General features: G+C 35.9%; 1 protein-coding gene across 1 annotated transcript in view; it reads left to right on the top strand.

Annotated features, from left to right (window-relative positions):
- Window positions 1-5288: 5288 nt before the first annotated feature.
- Window positions 5289-16174, top strand: part of LOC110114062 — a 15597-nt gene continuing 4711 nt past the window's right edge. Inside the window, exon 1 of the mRNA XM_020846813.2 lies at window positions 5289-5569. Coding sequence (XP_020702472.1) covers window positions 5518-5569 — 52 coding nt within the window. The 5' untranslated portion in view covers window positions 5289-5517. The remainder of the gene's footprint in view (window positions 5570-16174) is intronic.

The following is a 16174-nucleotide window of genomic DNA, read 5'->3' as shown; positions in this document are numbered from 1 at the left end:
GATTGATAGACACTGCTACGATGGATAGATATTGACTGAAAGCACTTACTGATTTGATCGCTGTGACGTGACTGAAAGCACTTACTGATTTGATTGCTGTGACGTATTGATTTATTGATCCTTTTGCCGTCGTATTGACTATTGATTATTGATTGATTCGATTTGATTTGATTTCTGTATCTGCATAGATTCATTGATCATAGTCTTTTGACTTGATTTGATTTGATTTGATTTGATTGACCTGCATATTGTTTCAGTGTCGTGCTTTGATTTCAGTTGTAGGCTTTGGTGATCTGCTGGGCTAGTAAGCTCATTATATGTGGTTAATATTTCAGGTGCAGAGTCTCCCGCGTGATGCTTCTTTGGTTGCTGTAGCTTTATTTTGTAGCCTTGGTAGACTTCTGTTTTGTAGCCGTATTGCAATTGTATATGACCTTTTGGACGCTTCTGCTGATTGTATATGTTGATATGTGAATTATAATCGCTGCTATTTTCTTCTCTGTAATGTAATTATCTCTGGCTCTGGATTGACACATGTATGGATTGAAACGAACAACTGATAGAAAGATATCAAAAAAAGAAAAAAAGAAAATGAACGATTAGATGAATCTTTTCGCTACACGGATCTTGGGGTCGTCACAAATGTAACGTACCTTTAATATATCGGAGCAAGCGTTTGAGCAAGTAGAAATGTTGCGGAAGAGGTTCGTGCATATGTTGAGAGAGAAGATTGACACTGAATGATATATCAGGTCGAGTTAAAGTTAGGTATTGGAGAGCACCCGTAATGCTTCGGTAGAGAGCAGGATCGGCCGTGAGAGTATCTGAGTTGAACGTGGAGGGAAGCTTAGTACACGTTGGGTTTGATAGCGGGTTGCAGAGCGTGAGAGCCGCCTGCTGTAGTATGTTGTAAGCATACATTGCCTGCGAAAGGAAGCAAGAGTCATTAGATTTAGAAATTTTAATGCGCAATAATTCATGAACTTCACCCAGATGTTTCATGGAGAACTCAGTGTTGAGTTTGGCTAGAATATGGTTTATGCATTGATGATTATTTCCGGTAATCAGGATATCATCCACATAGATGAGTAAGAAAAATTTAACTTGATCCTTTTGGTAGAGAAGTAACGATGGGTCAGCTTGACTATGCGAGAAGCCGAGGGTGAGAAGGAATGAGGTGAACGTGGTGTACCATTGACGAGGAGCTTGTTTCAAACCGTAGATGGCTTTGTTTAAGCGACAGACATGGTGTGGACGAGAGCTATCTTCAAAGCTTTTAGGTTGCTTAATGTAGATGGTTTCCGACAAGGTGCCATGTAAAAAGGCATTGGCAACATCCAGTTGTTCTACAGGCCAATTGTTGTACAGAGCGATTGCTAGCAGTATTCGAATAGTGGGGAGCTTTACAACCGGACTGAATGTTTCGGTATAGTCCGTTCCAAATTCTTGATTGTTGCCTTGAGCAACTAATCTGGCTTTATATTTTGCAATTGATCCATCCGTATGAAATTTCGTTCGGTAGTTCCATCTACTTCCAAGAATGGATGTGTTGGCTGGAGGTTCAACTAACATCCAGGTGCCTTGTTTTTGAAGAGCCAGGACTTCAGCTGCCATTGCTAGACGCCAATGCTCGGATTTGGACGCCTCTGTGTATGAAGTAGGATCTGATGTGATGTCCGGATGGTTGTTAAGGTGAAATAGGTTTAGGCGGTTTGGAGGCTTCAGTGACCCGGTCATGCTTCTGGTGGTAATAGGATGGGAATGAGGCAATGGTGTCGGCGGACTGTGAGAGCACTCAGATGTAGCAGAGGAAGTAGACTGGCCTTGGAAGGAGGCTTCTAGGTTAGGTTGAGGAATACAATCTGCCAGAGAAGGTTGGACACGAACATTGCCTGCAGTATTTGAAGATAAGCTAATAGACGCTGGTGTTAGTAAGAGAGGACAGATATCTGTGGAATTAGTTTGAACAGGTGAAGTTAATTTAAAAAATGGAAACTTGAGCTCATTAAAACGAACATGATGAGAAACTATTATCTTATTCGTATGAATATTAAGACACCTGTAACCTTTGTACACTTCAGAGTAGCCAAGAAAGACGCATGGAAGAGACGTGGGTTGCAGCTTAGTGCGATTCTGAGCTGGAAGTAACAGGTAGCATTCACACCAAAAAATCTTGAGGTCAGTGTAGACTGATTTCTTGTTGAACATAAGCTCGAGAGGAGATTTATTGTTTGTGGTATGAGAGGGTAACCTGTTAATAAGATATACCGTAGTGGTGACCGCATTGGGCCAGTGGACATGAGGCATCGATGCCGTAAGGAGAAGAGTGCGAGCTGTTTCAATTATGTGACGATGCTTCCTTTCGGCCAAATCATTTTGTTCCGGAGTATATGGACATGATAATTGATGCGTGATACCTTGACTGGTTAGGTAATTTTTGAAAACCGTATTGACAAATTTAGACCACCCCCCCCCAAATGTGAGCAGCCGACGAAGATGCCGAGAGAGCTTGATGACTCCTTGACGGAGAGGCCATGGGGATGTTGTAGAGACCTCCTTTACATGGTCCTCGTAGGATAATTTGCTGCGTCGCTAGATCCTTCAACGTAAAACCGGAGGGATCAAATATAATAGAGATGTTATTGTCTCTTGTTAATTGAATTTTAAAGATGGAGTGTGAAAAATTTGTGATAAATGCAGCTTACGGTTAGGGGTCGGTAGAATACCCGTCCTAGTGTGAGCAATATTGACGGAAGAGCCATCGCCAACAGTAATATTGTCCTGACCGAGATATGGTTGAGCCAGAGACAGGTTGTCCAAAGAGTTAGTAAGGTGAGACGACGCTCCTGAATCCAAGAACCAATTAGTTTCGGAGGAGTCCGATCCGGCCACTAGCGCCATATTTGCATTCTTGGTAGACGGTATATACTGAGGATTGAGTCTATGCCAGCACGTTTGAGCCGAATGACCCTTCTTGTAGCAGATTTGGCAAAGAATCGCAGCATTTGGATTGTGACGGGTTGTAGGTGGAGCGATGGTTTGATCGGTAGAATTGCTGCGCGTGGTGGAATTGTAGTAGTTCTTGTTTCTAGATCGGCGCCCTCGACCTCTGTTGGTGAACAGAGCCATGCTGGGGTCATGACCGGTAGAATAGCGAGCTGCATCGGATGCTAGATTTATTTCTTCGCTTAGAAGAAGAGGATAGATCTGATCAAGAGAAAGAGAGGAGGAAGTAGTTCGGATCGTAGTTTTAAAAGATTGGTAAGGTTGAGGGAGTCCATTTAGAATGTAATGGGTGATGTCCTATGGATCCACAGAAGAACCACCGGCCGCTATATGATCAACTATTGCCTTGATTTCGGAGATGTAGTCCGTCATCGAATTGTTCTTGAGGGAGACATTATGCAAAGAATTCTTTAACTGAATTATTTTTTAGCGATTTGTGCCTGAAAACGGGTTTCAAGGGCAGCCCAGATCTGAGACGTGGAGTATAGCGAAATGACATAGGGAAGAATCGACGAGGATATAGTGGAGCAGATAGAAGATGAAAGGTTTTGATCCGTTAAAAGCCATTGAGAGTAGCTGGGATTAATCGACGATGAGCCGTCAGCATGATGCAAGAACTAAGATGGAGGCGGAATAGTGGAATCAAGAAAATGTAGAAAACCATTTGCTCTCAGAGTTTTGAGAATCTGAGATTTCCAGATGAGGAAGTTTTCCGGCGCAAGAGGAGAGGTAACAAGATTGCGAAGGTTGGAGACAACGAATTTCAGAGTTGCCGGAATCGTTGAGTCGTCGGGCTGCGGACTGGCGCTCCGTTCTTGGAGGCGCGAAGAGGCGGAGTCGTTCATTTGTTCAGGATCGGAAGCCTATTCCTGATACCATGTAGAAACGTAACTCACATATGCAGCTTCTTGAAGAAGACAGAACAAACTAAAATATTATTGTATATCATAATGCCTATTACAAAGGACGCCTACACTTATATAGAGCCAGGATAGACTTATTACAACTAATTACAAAGAACCCATAGAGAATTCTAGAAGCAATGAAATACTAACATATACATTTATTTATATATTCTAATAGTAATGACTATTGTTGATATATTATGATGAAATGCAAAGTAGATGGAATTATCATGATGGGTACCTGTTTATCTATTATGTGCATATCATCTAGTTGTTGTTAATCAATCACCACCAATTCCATGGACACTAAGGTTTATACTAAACTTTTTAGTCTCTAGTCCCTCCTCTAAGGAGAAAAATCAAACATATTACCAATAATCTTAAAGACAACTCAAACACTTCAAAGCTTTCTCAACTTCTATCATATAAATCATCTTTCATAATCCATGTCTACTAAATTGTATAAATGCCCTACCTAATTACAAGAAGAGCCATCCATTATAACTCACGTCATATATTGATGGAATTATCTCAATTGGCTAGACTCATAGTCTTTCCTCTTTGTAGGTTTCTATGTAAAAAAATATGTTATCCTATGAGCTAGTCTTGACTTACTTTATGTATGGGTGAGTGAGATCTTCATACAAAACTAATATGATAAATTTACTCTTTAACGATGTGAACATTCTAGCACGCAACATAAACTATATCAATGTGAGATATAATATCAAGTAAATCACTTTTAATCATAAATAATATAATATTGCATAAAAAACACTAAACAAAATTTCTCTAAATATAATTTTCAACTTCAAAACTTTTAAAGTTCACTTCATAGCCCTATCTACATAATGGGATAATGCCCTAAAAAATATATTCATAAAATGAAAATGTGCAGAATCACATAAGCATGTATAGAATATTTGCTTGTATTATATAAATCATGACATAAAGAATGCTAAATTGTGTCGGATTTATATATTTGGTTTAATTGGTCTAATTGGCCTAAATGTCCCAAAAAAAAGGCACTCTTTTGAAATCATATATAGCACTAATCTAGTATTAATTTAATGGCATTAATGGGCTTTGGGGGAATTTTATTTAATAATAAATTTGCCCGGTACAAAGTCTCCTCGTTCCAAAGCCCAATCCATGTCGTTCCAAATTCCGATAACCCAATTCTATGAAATCGCATATAGCGCTAATCTAGTATAAATTTAATGGCATTAATGGGCTTTAGGGGAATTTTATGTTATAACAAATTTGTCTGGTACAAAGTCTCCTCGTTCCGAAGCCCAATCCATGTCGTTCCGAATTCCGATTAACCCAATTCTATCGGTATTTAGTCAAATGAACCGAGTCATACTTAAAGCTGTAGATTCCTCGATTAGCTTCGATCCTTCTCTCAGACCTATACTTCCAATTTCGTCTCTGTCAAGTTTCTCTACTCCTCACGGATCTTGGATTCGAAAGTTCTTTGCTCTATTTTCTCTATTCAGTGTGAGATAGATTTCTCAAATCCCTCGACCGTGTTTTCTTCTTCTGATTCGACAAGGTTTGGGTCCTGTGCTCTGCAGCTGTTGAGATCCATGTTCATTTGGGTGCAATGGATCCCGCTCTGAATCAGTCCAACCAAACGGTAGAAGAAGATGAGTGGGGTAAAATCTCTTCTTTTCTCTTTTGCGTTTGAATATTGGTCATTACTCATTATCTTGTCTAGGGCTATATTTTATGGTTTGATTTTCGTTTTCAGAAAATTTGCATCTTTGAGAAACTTTCCTCGGAGTTTGTTTTGAATTTTGTTTTACATGCTTGAACTTTTCCTTCTATCGCTGGATGTGTTTGTGATGAGCCAGGTCAAGTGCTCTTCTGTGTCTATAATCGATGAGGAAAATTCTTAAAAATCTTATTTATTATTTATTTTTCGTATGGACTAGTGATTTGGTTAGATTTAACTGCATATTAGTGCTGGAAATATTAAATTTGATGCTTCTGAAAAATCAGTCCATTTTTATGAGACAACTAATTTTCACAGTAACAATCATGGAATCTGGAATGACTAGTGATTGACGATAATTCATAAGTAAATTCTGGTTGACTTGAGCGCAATGTGTTCTATCCGCCTACTTGAAGACTTATCATACTTACGGCTGTTATTTTAAGATGCTATGTTGTACTTCAGATGAAGTATATTGATTAAATGACTTAGTAATGTTGTTTTGTGTGAATTTCCTTTTTTTAAATTGTATTTGTTGATATTTGACTTTTATAGCATTAGGGCAGTAATTTGGCATGGTTTAAAGGTAGTGTTGAATATTGAATGAAATAACACACTCCGGTGGCTACTTATGAGATATTGTTTATTTGAGTAGTAACTTAGAGGTTGGAACTTGATAATTTCTAAAGTATTGGAGGTGAAAAGAAGAATGGATGTTACCACAGTGAAGGGGAAAATATGGACGGAAATTTAAATCCAATTTTGATTTGAAGGTAAGCTACTATGATACATAGACACGGACACAATGACATGGGCACGGATATGGGCTATGTCAATTATTGAAAATATAGAACACTGATAGGGGTTGGACACGATATCATAATTTATATATCATAAAAATAGCGTATAAAAATTAAATAAACAAAAAAATAATAATAATTGAGAAATAATAAGTAATTTAACTATGAATTGTGCTTAAAATGATTAATATTAGGATGTCGAGAGTTAGACATTGATATCGTGTCAAGCATCAAATGGAGAGATAAAATTGCTCTCGATAGCCATATATCGTTGTTGTGTATTGGGCATCAGGTATTGATTTCAAGATGGCGCCAGTCGTCGATCTCGAGATGATGTCAGTCATCGATGTTAAGATTACATCAGACAAAGATGAAATTTCATTATTGCACAGGGGCATGATTATAGGTGTAGAAATTGTTGATTTTGAGCATCAATTGTTCGCTCACATGAACTGCAAGCCGAAATATCATAACATACTGTGGACCACTTATCTCCACAACCGCAACACCTAGACATTGCTCCACTTTCTCTGCAATCACAATCTGCTCCTAATGGCAACACAAAACTCTTCAACCATCTTGTCTCTCATACCTTTATATATTCCTCAAGCAGTGTAACAAAAGAAAGAATGAATATATAAACTTACTCATACAGAAAATATTTCTTCTTCCTGTTCTAGCTTCTCTAATTCACTTTCTATATTTTCCATATCTTTCTTCATGGTATCAGAGAACTAATCTTCACCGCTCCTCCTTCGTCTATCTTCGATGGCGTATCAAGACTACTCAATTATTCACCCTACCTCGTCACTCTCGGCTTCCATGGTAGAATACACTATACCTTCTCCACTCAAAAGGAAAGATTTTAGAAATAAATTCATTATCTATTTTCCTTTTAATCTTTCCGTTTTCTCTTAATCCTATTTTAGGAAAGGTTCTTATTTAATTCAATCAATCAAATCATGATGGATCGATTAATTAAAGCCTTAACTCCAAATTTCAAATCTTTCCTTTTCTCTTTATCCTATTTTGGAAAATGTTCTTATTTAATTCAATCAATCAAATCATGATAGATTGATTAATTAAAGCATTAACTCCAAATTTCAATCTTTTATTTTCTCTTTATCCTATTTTGGGAAAGGTTCTTATTTAATTCAATTAATCAAATCATAATGGATTTATTAATTAAAGCCTTAACTCTAAATTTCAAATCTTTCCTTTTCTCTTTATCCTATTTTGTGAAAGGTTCTTATTTAATTCAATCAATCAAATCATGATGGATTGATTAACTAAAGTCTTAACTCCAAATACATTGCATCTATACACTTAACCCCCCTCTCTCTCTTGGCCAAAATTCCCAATGGCCCAACCACTTAATTCCCTTCCCAAAATTAAACTCTTTCTTTGGAATTAAGTCCAAATTCAGCCTAGCCTTACCCGCCCCCTCTTTTTCCCCTTTAGGCTATTCAAATTCTTGCCAAATCAAAGGACTTTGATTTGGAAAGATATTTCAGCCTTCTCACCTAATTTCCCCCTCCAAACTTTAAACCTAATTATGAAATTATAAACCTAATTCTTCTCCAAGTATCTTCAAGGCGAGCCAAGGATCATTGCTTTCAACACTTCAACGTGTGGGAGAAATTTCATTCTCTCCAATTGAACCTTCAAAGGAAGCTACGAAGAATGACCTCATCCTCTCAACAACTTGTTTTTCGGATTTTGACAAAGGTGAACATTCTTGGAAACTATTCAAATTCTTTTCCTTTTTCTCTTGGCCAAGATCTCCAAGACCTACCTCAATTTCAGGCTCCCTCACATTGGAAATATTTCCAAAATCTGGCCCATCTCTAGCCGCCTCCTCCCTAGCAGCTTTGATGGGTTTTACTTCTCCAAATTCCCTCTAAATCTCTTCCGGGTGATGTTTTCCTGCTATCTAAGTTTGTTGCTAGAATTTCCTGCATCTACCCGTTGGTTTACCTCCAACCTGAAGGTTCACAAAAGGCTGCCTTAAGAGGTGGATGTCACACATAAGAATGAAGACCGAGCCTGATGCCACCATTACTAAGAGGTCCTGGCCAATGGCACGAAATAATCTTTCTGTTCATTAGCTTCTGCCAGTGCCTTTCGACCGTAACACCATCAGAGAAGCTCCTCCTTGCCGTTCAAAGTCAAAACAACGACCTCTCGCATGGATGGCTGACCCAGAAACGGACTACGGCTTCTCCTATGACGAGCAAGGGTTTGTTTGCATCTTACATTCGACTTTCTTCGACGTCAACCCTCGCATCGACCACACCGTGGAAGAGTACGTAGAGCACATCTTGGATACCTTGGTAGAGGCTATTGAAGAGCAACTTGGAATGTCGAGTAGAGGATTACAACTGATCCTTGACGAAGGTTTTATAATCTCTCTTTTCTTGTATTTCTTCAAGTCTAAACTCCTTATGATTTGGTTTCAGCCATGCCGATTGTGTTTGCCTAATTCTGCCAAGCTTAGTAAACATAGGAAATTGAGTGCACTTCATTTGCTTCTTATCTCATTGTTAGACTAGGGATTTTGTTGAAAGCTACTATATTTGTATGTTGTTGATTTCCTATTGCTATTTTGATGGTTTAAAGTTTTCATCATGCAACTTAGCCTAAACAGAAGTGATCGCTTGTGCATTTTATTTTATTATTTTATTTGCTAATAGTTTTAATTGTTATTACTCTAACAAATAAATCGTGCAAGCTCTTTTCAAAATCATTTCAAGCATTGTAGTCCTATATCATCTGATACCAAGAATGATGCAGACATCCGACGGTGGATGTTACTCAATGGAAGAGACGATGATCAACGGCCGATATCACTCCTTTTTTGTTTATTAATTGTATTTTGATTTAATTTTACATTTCTCGTTTTTACCCTTATTTAAGAGTCTTGTCTTATGTAAGCTCAAGAGGCAAAGCCGTCTTTTTTTAATTTCTTTTGTTTTGAGGCCTATATATATAGAGGCTCTTGCTTTTGTATTGGGATGATGGATTATTAAGAAAAGAAATTTGTTTTGCACTTTTGTTCTTCGGGAGGACGTTAGTGGGAATCCCTATGGAGGGAATTGTGGTTTCCACTAGCCGTAGGATAGGTCCGGGCTCGTGGCTTGAAGTCCCTTGGTGAAGGGCATCGTATCACCCGTTAGTTTTCGGAAGAGTCCAAAGCTCGCGGTTTTATCTCTTTTTTCTTTGTTTTGTTTTTCCTTATTTCCCTAAACCACCGCCTCCTCAAGCCCTCCACCAAGGCACCTATCCTCTCACCCCCATTACCTCCACTCCATCGCCCTACACCAGCCCCTCCCTTCCTCCTCCCTCCCCTTGGTCGAAATCCACAATGGCTCCACTCACCCGCCGGCCACCTCCTTCGCTAGCCCCAGTTCGCTCAAAAAAAAAAAATCCCTTTCCTTATTTAAGTTGTCATTATTTTGGAATGATTTTAAATTCAAATTAATATAATTTGAATTTCAAATCCATTCTCATTAATTATCTAATTTTTGGAAACCTCTTTCATTTAATTAATTAATCAATTCTGAAATTGATTGATTAATTAATTTCTAGTCCAAATACATTGAACATAGACACCCCTAGTCCCCCCTCTCTCTTGGCTGGCCCCATACCCATGCCCTCTTTAAATTTCTTCCCAAAATTAGATTAATGATTATCTTGGAAAGGTTTTGAATTTAAATCCAACACAATTTGAAATTCAAATAAATTTCCTAAATTAATTGATCTATTTTAGGAAAGTCTTTATATCAATTCCAATTCAATTCCAAATTGGATTTGAATAAAATTCTCTCCCTCAATTTAAGACTATTGAATAGTCAAGCTTTAATTTCACCCCTCCCTCTCTCCTATTTTAATAAATGCTTCTCCATTAAGGCCCCCAATATCTCTCCATTTACGGTATTAATTAAGTACCATTCCCTCCTTTTCCCATTTAATTTGAAATTCAAATTTCAAATTTTCCCTCCACCCTATCCGTTCTACATCAGTAACACTTTATCACGTAATTAGTTTAAGTTAACTTCAATGCACTAACTAATTGTAAAATAAAATTCTGATCCTGAGAGCTTTATTTGCTTCTTCCTAGTCCTGTATCATACTGATTTGAAAATTTTCCCTTCATTTTATTATGCCAATAATACTTTCCCCTACAGTCAATATGTCATCCACATGTAATAGTAAACTAATGCAATTTTTATCAACGCCTTTGATATAGTCACAATTATTTGCATTGTATCTGATGAATCCAATTTGATGCATAAACCCATCAATTTTTTGATACACCAATATTGAGAAGTGTGCTTTAAACCATATATGTTTTTGCATACAATTTATTAACTAGTTGATGCATTAACAGTTTAGGGCTAGGGCTTTCTGATGAACTATAATGACCCAATGTATGTAGATCATGCAAGATAACTTTCTACTAGCAAATAAAAAGCTATTAAATATGCAGAAATTTACGTTCTTTTGATACAAACTAGTAAATATAATATTTATAACCCAAATGATAATTTAATAATCAATTAATTAAAAAAAAAATCAAATCAATCATTTTGAAATTCGAATTATGCAATTTGAAAAAAAATTGAAGCATTTGCAAGCCAACAATAAGTTATATAGAAGAAATTAGATCAAGGAAGTAAGTTACCAAGTAACATTGGCGAGCAATCCAGACCTTATGCTGGTACAAGGAGAGGACTTTCCCTATAATTAATTAGTTGTATTTGTACTACACATGAAATCACACATTCAACTTGAATTCTTAATGTTGAAATTAGAAGAAAAAATTTTATTCAATCAAATTTCATGCCTCAGAACCTCTATTGATATAATTTTGACCTTAGGTTAGTAGATATTGTTGCACAAGATCAAATTCATTTAAATCCAAATAGCCATTATTTCAAACTTGGTTTTATCTAAAATTTACAACTAAAATAGAAAAAGAAAATTCACATATTCCTAGACAAAACCATAGGTAAGGAAAACTCAAATGCATTTTATGCAATTGAAGAAACCATAATACCCATATAGCACCAACAACACATACGATTAGAGCCCACCTTATAATAGAGAAACCACGTGTTGTAAGAAATCTGTCCAACATAATCTCATGTCACATCAACAATCCAAAAATAAGAGAGATGCTATAGTCTCGCATCACAAGTTTTTATTCTTGAAATTTTAAAGCTTTCAATTTCCACATGTAGATGTACTTTCTTTTATCACTTGGTGACGTTTAACTTTTCAAGATGCATACTACTGCTTTCCTTGTGCTAAAATCTTTTCACACCCAACCTTGCTTTGCACCTTTTATTGTCATTGTGTTATTCCTTAATTCTGAATTACAGTTTTTTGCTATGAATTCTTATCCTTTTTTAGTTTAATTAATGTTCACATGTTAGTTTTATATGTGGACCATCTTTTCCTGCTTTATCAACTTACACTTGGCGATGTTAATGAGCAATATATTATGTATTGGCTAGAATATCTATTAGTAGGCTTAAACATTCTTTAAGATCTTCAAAATTGATATTCAGGTTTGCACAGTTGTGACTGCTATCATCCGATTTTGGTTTGGATTAATCAATGGGTTAGATTTATAGGAGATTGGTGACAGTTAGAATAATTTGAGAAGAGGTGAGGTAGAAGCGATTGAGAAACAGGAATGTTGATTTTAACTGAGATTGGAGTTGCATAGCCAAGTGCTGCGCCTAATTTTTACTGTATTCCAATAGACCACTTAGAAATGTCTGTCAAATGGCGGGATGGGTTGAGAGATAGTGTTAGCGTGTTCAAGAATCAAGGAAATAAAGGAAAAAAAGAATGGACTGGTTTGGAGTAGAATGGAGTTCAATTTTTTCACAAAACTGAATGGATGTTTGGAGTATTGAACTAAGTTGGTTTGCTTTCTCTAATAGCCTTTAAACATTGTGATTGATAAGAAAACAGTTCAAAAAGCTCTCCAACTCATTTGCAGCCATAGATCTCGTATGACCAAATCAGCTTGCTGCGTTTGCTAATGGCCTAAATGGCTTTGGTCGAGCATTTAGATATTATCGGACTGCTGAATGTGGTATCAATTTTAGTCTAATTATGTTTCGTGCATGAATGAACTGTGTATATGCTATATAAATCTGATTGCGCTGGTAGGTTTTTGAAGGAAAATATCAATTTAAACATTCCTATTGCCATTTTTACTTGGGAAATATTGAATGAATAAAGCCAATTGATTTTATTATTAATTAAAAAATTTAAAAGTATGAAACGTGATTTTCTGTTAATTTTCATCAATTTTTTTGAACCATGAAAATAATGGAAGTGGATAAAGAATCCATTTGGCTTTTCTTGTTGCTAGATTCATTAACTTTTTTGTAAGGCTTTTATTTGATCTTGAGGCATGATTATCCACTTTTTTTGGCTTTGTTCATACTTTATCTATCACTTCCAAATGCTCTCCCCTCTTTGTTCTAGTCAGCCATACAAAGATTTCTTCTATAATAGCTTGATATTTGACTTATATTGCTTCTATCTACTCTCTTAAAAAATTATTATTTTTTTATTTTTTTTGGTTGAAGTACTTGTTCTCATCAAACTACTATAAGGTCAACAATAATTTTCTAATTTTGCCATACACTATGTATTAACACCTCTTTTGATTTGTCATTAATGCCTATAATGTGGGCATGCGACAAACTGTAAACTTAGTGTATCTCTTCTTGTTCATAGCTCATGAAATTGATGCCTTGTGATTATTGTTTGACTATTGTTTTTTTTTTTTTTAAGTGGACATGAACTTATGGTATCTCAATTTTTTTATCTTTTTTTAATTTTTTTTAATTGTAGTCTTCTTAAGTATTTTGATGATGCATCTTTGGCCCTTAAATTGTCATGCATATTCATGTGCAAAAGACTTGTATTGGACTTATGATGCATATTTATATCATTTGATGTTCTTGAACACTTATCGATGCTTATATATTAAGCTTTTTTCTCGAGTATTGTTATGATTGTAAAACTCCGTATATGATCAAGAACGGTTTTTGGCATAAAGCATGTATCACAAATCTACTTAAAGAGGTGAACTAAAAGCTTGACTTTAAAATTAATTTAGAGATCAAATAAGCTACAAATAATTAAAATTATTGGCAAATGAAGGGTTTGTCAAGAAATATCCACTACGATTATTATATGTTGATTCACTCATCACTTTTAAGTTTTATTGTCTCTACCTCTAGAAGGACCATCTTGATTGTCCTCAATCACTTTTGCGTTCTTTCTATGTTGCCTTGTCCATGTGGGCTCTGAAAAATTCACGTCCCGGCCACTTCGCGTTAGCTCTTTCATTTTTGTTGTTTTAAATATGCAAGGAAAGTTTTAACAAGTTTAGGTTGTAGGATAAATTTTTAGAATGCCTATTGAGTTTTAGATAAGACACTACCCAAAGATTTCGCCCTCATTTTGGGAGAATTTTATTATTTGAGTTTTGGTTTCCTATAGGTGCATGCCCCTATAGTTAATTATCCCTCCCAATAACAATAGAGAACTTTCAATTAAGGATAATCGTAAGATAGGTTGCATTGGTTGCAAACCCAACATATAATAACAATAGTTTTAAGGATTGAATTTGAATTTAAATTTTGAAGTTTATCACCACATAATTAAAACAGGTGATGGGGGATACAAAGATGAGCCCGATCAAGATCCCATGGTTTCGTCGTCCCGGGCTTTCATGGTCCCTAGTCTACTAAGTCAGAGGAGGTAGTCGACCCAACTTGATAGTAGGCACATTATCGGTAGCCATGAGTTGCTTCGTTCAAGGATACCTTGTAGATTTGAGGTGGTGTTTGTATAAGGGGATACATTTGAATCCACCTTAGCTGACAAAAAGGGTTTTGTGCCTATCAAATATACTCTATGATTCATTACTCAAGGGTTTGACGTTATTAGGGAACATACGGGCTTTGACCGTGATCGTAATATAATTGTCATTTTGCGGTCAAACCACTCGATTAGAGGGCACGTGCCACGTTCCTACTGGCAAAAGACTATTTGAGGATGAATCTTAGTGATACACCCGATTTGACATTCGCTCTTTGTGTGCTAAGATTAATTTCAAATTTATCACTCCTGAAAAACGGTTATATAAAGTGGATAGGTTTTTGTTTTAAGTTTTGATGATTAGATTTTGAAGTTTTTATGGGCTTTTGAGAATTGACCCATCCAGTTGCAATTTACTGTCAACACAACTATTATTAGGGTATGTTAAATTTACTTATATTTTCCTAGGAATTTGGGATGAATTTTAAATATTTGGGTCCCATTTGATTGAGGTTTTCTATCAACACAGCCATCATTGGGGTCTTGACGATTCAGTTTAAAATATTTTTTATTTAGATGTTAAATTTAAGTTATTTTAACTCCAATCCTTTCAAGGAGGTGGATGAAACTTAAATATTTGAACCGCATAACATTCTCAAATTGTTGGATTTAGTAATTAGATGTGATGATCGAAACACATGCGGGACATATTTTCAGCATATAGATTGGAGTTATTATAGAGATATCGTCATAAGTGTTGCGAATCCGGTGGCTATTTTTACACATATGCTTGTAGGTAAATATTCTATGTTGTATTTGGATTGTCATGTTCTTAGCAGACAGGAAGGCTGTTCTACTTTTATGATTTATAACAAGTGTTGTTTCATAGTTTCTTATAGATTGTCATAACCACTTCGTTTAGGGCACACCACCTTTTTACATCATTTTACAACACAGATTTTATCAATGTAGATATAGTATACTATAGTTTTAGTTGAATTCTCTAAAACACCATGAAATCTTTTGAAACATTTTCCATTAGAGATCAAATTTCCACAACATCCGATGTAATTGACTTAATACTCTGCCGATATTTAATCCTTGATATTTTGCTTCTCTCTCTTCTCCTCTTAATGCATCCCCGCCATACTTAATCTCCTGATGTAACGTAAAAACAAACTTTGCTCTAGGAATGCAAATAAAAATATACTTTCTTTTTCATTCACATAAACCTTAAATAACACAAATAAACACAACAATAAAACAGTACTAACACCACTTACTACTTATAATAGAACAAAACACGAATAAACATCAATGCCACTTGAAATTCAAGTCTTTTTGTACTTTGCAATGATTTAAAAAAAAACAACTATTTCATTAGCCATGGACAATCTCATCTTGATAAGTTGAATATAGTATATGAAGACAAGCGTCGACAAAAAAATCATTGACAATGTTTCTTTCCATAGACCCATTTTTTTAAATGATTTTTTTTACATTTTTATCATTTAAAAATGACAATTTTTATTAAAATTTATTATGTTGAGGGTTCTTTGTTTCGTTCAAAATTTTGGCAGCCTCTCGGCATTCCCTCCCTGCGAGGGAGGTTAGGAGGCACTTGTCTTTGGTTCTTCTCACTCGGATCTAAGATACAAAGATGTGAGGTCTTCGCATTAGCAATCATCCCGTCAGGATCTAAATACAACTGTGCGAGGCCTTCAATTTAAAAGATCTCCCCATTCGATAGGGGCTTCAATTTCTGCATTCCTGCCGGATCTAAAGATTGACAACGCATGTCCTCGATACCTATTTAAAATCATCTCTCTTTTATTATCTTTCTATGTTTTAATTATATATATATATATATATATATATATAAGAGAGAGAGA

This window comes from Dendrobium catenatum, unplaced genomic scaffold (assembly GCF_001605985.2).
Source record: "Dendrobium catenatum unplaced genomic scaffold, ASM160598v2 fragScaff_scaffold_1408, whole genome shotgun sequence".
Lineage (NCBI taxonomy): Eukaryota > Viridiplantae > Streptophyta > Magnoliopsida > Asparagales > Orchidaceae > Dendrobium > Dendrobium catenatum.
This window is presented reverse-complemented; position numbering and strand designations above follow the sequence as displayed.